The 2,500-nt window shown below is 36.8% G+C and overlaps 2 protein-coding genes across 4 annotated transcripts in view; one reads left to right on the top strand and one right to left on the bottom strand.

Annotated features, from left to right (window-relative positions):
* Positions 1 to 994, bottom strand: part of LOC137992446 (mucosa-associated lymphoid tissue lymphoma translocation protein 1-like) — a 23,938-nt gene extending 22,944 nt beyond the window's left edge. Inside the window, exon 1 of the mRNA XM_068837791.1 lies at positions 711 to 994. Coding sequence (XP_068693892.1) covers positions 711 to 814 — 104 coding nt within the window. The 5' untranslated portion in view covers positions 815 to 994. The remainder of the gene's footprint in view (positions 1 to 710) is intronic.
* A 108-nt stretch (positions 995 to 1,102) lies between these two features.
* LOC137992445 (mucosa-associated lymphoid tissue lymphoma translocation protein 1-like) overlaps positions 1,103 to 2,500 on the top strand; it is a 36,262-nt gene continuing 34,864 nt past the window's right edge. The window contains exon 1 of one of the 3 annotated variants that reach the window (XM_068837790.1): positions 1,103 to 1,600. The gene's annotated coding sequence lies outside the window, so the exon portion shown is untranslated. The remainder of the gene's footprint in view (positions 1,601 to 2,500) is intronic. The other 2 variants (XM_068837787.1, XM_068837789.1) reach the window with 2 other exon arrangements.

Genomic DNA, 2,500 nt, shown 5'->3' with positions numbered 1-2,500 from the left:
ACTAAAACAACTATTCACCTCAGTGTCGGTGGCTATAGTTACAACTATTCACCGAAGTGGAGGTGGCTAGCGTTGGATATTTACCTCGGCACTTCGCGGCTTGGTAAATATCCACCACTAGCCAGCGACACTGAGGTGAATAGTTGTTTTAGTATATACTGAAACAGTGAGATAATATACCGCACAAAAAGTTAATTTGGATGTTTTCTTCACTTGAAACCCCATTTTTTCCTGAGTTGCTGAGTTGCCCGCGTTTAACGCTATCCACTGTTTTAGTATATACTAATGGTGGATATTTACCTCGCCGCTTCACAGGTCTTAAATATCCACCAATAGCCACCTTCACTTCGGTGAATAGTTGTTAACTATTATTGGGGTCTGGGATCACCTTCAACTGGTCCTAGATGTGAGCTTTTCAGTAAGTACGTTTAAAGATTCATGTTTCAAAAATTTAAAGTGGACAAGGATTTTAAAAATCAAATATTTGCCCTTTTAAGATACCGTATATATTACAAGAAATTGAAAATATGGATTTAATACTAACACAAGCTTAATACATTTAAAAGTTAGGTTAAGCTTTATAATTAGTTTAGAATTTTTTCCCATTTTTATCTCATCTCCTCAGCGCGAGTTCTTCCTTTGTTTTTTCCCTCACACAACATAAAGCCTCGACAATAATAATAATAATTAGATTTTCATCGAAAACTCACCAAATGACAACTTTCCTCGCAACTTGACAAAACGTGTTAATAGTATGTGGATCGTACCAACAAAAACACAACATCAACATACAGCTGTCAAAATCCTTGGACATTAGTTACGCCGAGGTGAGTGGCGTCGATCGTATAAAACCTTACGTCGTCTCTTCATTTCTTTCAAATAAGTAGCATGCGAAGTTCAAAAACCTGCATCTTTCCTAGTAGGCGGCCTTAAAGCTTTCGATTTAGCGGGTGACAATTTTATAATTAGAAAATCCCATTTTGAACAAAAGTTATTTTTGTCATATGTGACGTCATGCTTTTTTTTTTTGAGCCAGCTATCACACAGCGTTTTCTAATAACATAACATGCTCCTGAGGAATGAAACAAATCAGCCCTCTAGGGACGGGTAAGTCGTGTGACTAAATAGGAAAAAAAAGACCATCTGAAAAAAAAAGGGTGCATTTCGCTTTCTAAAATTACGTCAACTACACTTATTCCTTCTGATTTCACCATATAAAAAATTATTGCAAAGATCGAAACAACAGCGCCCCGAACCTAAGTGGGGACTGGTAGCTGGAGATGCCGATTAACACTTCCGCTCTTTTTACGGGAAGACGATGCGAAAGAGGGGTTTTTCCAGAAATGCTATTCTCCAACTATGACTGATTCGGGATGCTTTTACTCCATTCAAAAGCTCGAAAAGGATTTCATTCGCAAGATTTTAGCTCTCTAATTCCGATCGAACGTCTTGCGGCATTTTTACGGGCTTCAATTTCAAACTCATTCATCAAAACAAGATTTCCTGTGTCCGCAAAGTTTCGTGCGTTTTACCATCTTTCGACGTGATTCCGAAAAAGCGCTTGTAGCGTGGAGGTGGCAGGAAAGACCATTGCTGAAAGGTTAGTTTTTCGAATTATATTCTATCTATATATCCCAAGAGCTGAGAGCTTCAAAGTGAGGGTTACAGCTTGCCAATTTTCCGCTGTGTCTTGCATTTGAAAACTCGTAACTCCAATTTTTCCCTAAGAAAAACGTAATTTTTGCCAGAAAGTTAAAATATCGATCTTTTGATTAATCCAATGGTTGGATAACCGAAGTAAGCTTTGAACATGACTTTTAATTGAGTTAAAATCGATCATCCTGGAACTACTTTTAATTCTGAAAGTTGGTTGTATTTTTGTCTTCATTTTTACATATACACAATCTTTAATGAAACATCCGGACATTTGTACCTTGGACCCAGTTGTGCTTACGATGGATAGCGCTATCCACCGGATAACTCACTATCCAGTGGATAAGTCAATTGGTTTGCTACTCAGTACTGTTTATCCACTGGATAAATTGGTCTGTTGCACATGATGAATAGTGGTCTTTTTATCGTTTTCGTTTTGGGTTAAACCACGTGTCATGCAAATGTAGCAGATCGATGTCAGAAGCACGATATTCTGTTGAGCATATAATAAGTATGGAAAATATTATTATTTGATCCAGGACACTGTTTTCAATAGTCTCCAACACGTTTCAATATTATTACAAAAAGGGATTTTAGTTTGTGTATGAAACACACATGATGTACTGACACAATGGGGAGAAAAAACTAAGTTATTAGTTTTCAAGATAAGAAAATTAATCCTAATGCATGCTCATTAGTCGTGAATTACCTGTAGCTGAGATACTAAATAAGACATATGGGATTTTCATTACCCAGAAGTTAAATAAATTATTATAGATTCTACAGGGGGTTCAATGAAATTTGAAGTGGTGACTGGTTTGAGTAGATTATAACCACCTTTTGTCAT

Source organism: Montipora foliosa, chromosome 2 (genome assembly GCF_036669935.1).
Source record: "Montipora foliosa isolate CH-2021 chromosome 2, ASM3666993v2, whole genome shotgun sequence".
NCBI classification, from domain to species: Eukaryota; Metazoa; Cnidaria; class Anthozoa; order Scleractinia; family Acroporidae; genus Montipora; species Montipora foliosa.
This window is presented reverse-complemented; position numbering and strand designations above follow the sequence as displayed.